This window comes from Pocillopora damicornis, chromosome 4, assembly GCF_964200805.1.
Source record: "Pocillopora damicornis chromosome 4, jaPocDami1.2, whole genome shotgun sequence".
NCBI lineage: Eukaryota > Metazoa > Cnidaria > Anthozoa > Scleractinia > Pocilloporidae > Pocillopora > Pocillopora damicornis.
In genome coordinates, this window is record NC_142673.1 from 19,173,613 (window position 1) to 19,176,432 (window position 2,820).

The 2,820-nt window shown below is 39.9% G+C and overlaps 1 protein-coding gene across 1 annotated transcript in view; it reads right to left on the minus strand.

The window, feature by feature from the left end:
* The window catches only part of LOC113668193 (WD repeat-containing protein 47), a 14,817-nt gene extending 12,816 nt beyond the window's left edge, over window positions 1-2,001 (minus strand). The window contains exon 1 of the mRNA XM_027184070.2: window positions 1-2,001. This exon is cut by the window's left edge and continues 121 nt beyond it. Coding sequence (XP_027039871.2) covers window positions 1-1,753 — 1,753 coding nt within the window. The 5' untranslated portion in view covers window positions 1,754-2,001.
* Between the last annotated feature and the right edge of the window lie 819 nt (window positions 2,002-2,820).

Here is a 2,820-nt window from a genome sequence, read left to right on the forward strand (position 1 = left end):
CATCATAGGCAGTAAGACTACCCTTGGTATCTGCCAAGTTTAAATCCTCAGGTTCATTCTTTGGTTTTGTAGCGGGAGTTGATGTCATGACTTGAGTGACAGAGAAACAAGTTGCATCATTTTTTTCATGATTTAGAAATGGCCTCACACTTTCTGGTGTTTGATAGCTGCCTTGAGGCCATGGCAAATAATCCTCACTGTTAACATGATTCACATTTCCTTCAAATAGACCATGAATTGATGCCTCTCCATTTGGCTGATGACTTGGATGACTTTTAAACCCAACATCATTAGATAAGAGTTTACTCTGAGAGACATTGGAAGAATCGCTGGATTCTGGTCTATGACTGAGTAGCTGAGATGTTGTACTATCTGTTGTATTAGGTTTCTTATTAGCAGTCTCTCTTAAGGACAACTCTAGAAGTTGTCGTTCAAGATCTTGCTTCTGCCTCTCATAGGCTTCAAGCTGTTTCAAAACATTTTGCTGTTGCTGCTCCTTCAGCATATGAATAGCCCCAGGATCACAACTCGAGTCTGTACCATTAGCAACTAGGGGTTGAGAAGGATCCTGTTCATGTTCAACATTATTTGTATCATCATTTAGTATACCAGTTTCAGCCAATACTTCTTCTTCACCCTCATGTCTTGAGTCTAATCTTCTTTTAGGGAGGCCAATATTACCTGCATTATTCAATGGCTCATTTTCTGAAGAGCCTTTGTAGTGAAACTCATTATACGATTGTGAAATTCCTTTGAGAGGTTGACTGGAATGTGGTCGGTTGTCAGATAATGCTCCCTTGTTTCCTTCTGTTTCCAGCCTGGACAGGTGTGAAGCCATATCTGCTGTGGCTGGCCTCCCTGAAAGAGACAAACTCCTTGAAAGAATTTCAGCATCATCTCTCTTAGGAGACTTGTGATATAAAAAACCAGGTGTTTGTTTTCCTTTCTTCAAGTCCACTTCTAAACTCACTGGTTCAAAAGGTGTAATGAATGCATCTTGAGAGAGATTTTTGAGCCAAGACAAAAAATTACCAGAACTCTCTTGTGATGGCCCAAATAAAATATTGTCTCCAATACAAACATCAAGCTCCCCTGAGAGATCTCCGTTAATTGCTCTTAACTGACAGTAATCCACACAACTCTCGAAACACAGTCCCTTAATTAATAAGTGTAATAATCTGTCTCTAATTGGAGTCAGTGGCTTCGGAAATTTCCCATTGAGACCTTTTTTCTCGATGGGAATGACCTTCCGTAGTAAATCAAGAATCTGATCAAAGCACTTTATCCTTGCAGTAGTGGGGTTCCAGTCGCGATATTCCGGTTGCTCAGATAAATTAGGAACAGTTAACAGCCAACATAGTTTGCTGTATTCAGCCTTGTTTGGACAGTCTTCTTCCAGTTGATTCAGACACTTTATTAAATCCTCAATCGAATAGCTTGTTGAATTTCCACCGAAGCCCGACTTAAAGTACAACACTTCCATGAATTTCTGCTTCAAAACAAGATAACGGAACTGTCTTGAATCAAACTCGTTGATGCCTTCAAATGGCTGAGCAAAGATCAATATGGCCTCCCACTCGCCGTCGAGAACAAGGTCTCTTAAAAACAGAATGTCATCCGAGAAACCACAGTTAACGATTCCACATTCTTTCTCCAGACTTCTCATGGAGTTATGAAGCTTTCTAGAATCCAAGAAATCGAGGACAAGCCTGATAACTTGGTTGTCTTCCACAACTACGTTGGTATTTAACATCTTTCGTACCTCACTCGAGAGAACCCTCTTGCTTTGCTTATAAGTGTCTGCACTCTAAGTACCGTTCAGGCCTCGTTTGTTTTTAAATCGTCCAACACCATATGCCGCCACAATGCTCATCTTCACAAGGTTCTTTCTCCGACAGCTAATAACTTTATTACCTCCCTCAACAGAAACCGTCTTTTCATTATTTCTAAACGTGGTTTGTAAATAATGCATTGCGCCAAAAACAAGACAGACGCATGCGCGGAAAGAATTGCTAGATTAGCCGGCTCAGCGGAAACAGCTTAAAGGCTCAACCTGTTATTTACTTCCGGTTGTATTTGTATTTTGTCTCTTTAATCATTACATCATGCACTTATGCATAGGGATTTCAACTGTTTGCAATTGGACATCTGCATTGGGATATTTATATTTCTAATTTGTCATTTAAGCACTCTTTCATGGGTTCTTTTCCTTTTTCATAATGTTCATAGATGGTCACTAAAAAAAGGTCTTAATATCTTTCACCTTCAAATTCCCAGAGGTGACCAGACATGAATTTCTCTACAACATCCATACACTTTCAAGTAGAAATGTGATGAGAAGTGAAATAATTACCTGTTAGGGGAATGTTTGGTTGACCACCAAATTCTTAGATCTTAAAATTATTGGCTATGAATGACAAAAAGAAGGGAGAATCTGTATTTAGATATAGGGGTTGACAAGACAGTGCCCTAATGATTAGCCTTCTGAAATCTGGACTAGAGATGTTGGTTTGAGCCTTGGAAAGAGTCACTAAGCAGTGCTGTGTTTGCAGTTTTCACCCTCGTGGTGCCTCCCACAACTAAGAGAATAAATGAAAACATACAAATTGTAAGGGAGACTTTAGAAACTATTAGAGGGTAACTTGTGATGGAATAACATCCCATCTTAGGGGGGGGGGGGGGGGGGTGGTGGAGATTCTATTTCCTAGATGCCATGGAAACCAGCATAGGCATCAGCTTCTATGGGAGTTAGTCTTACATGGAGAGATCACCTTACCCAAAACCCATTATTCTACTTAGAAAACAACTACAATTGTTAAA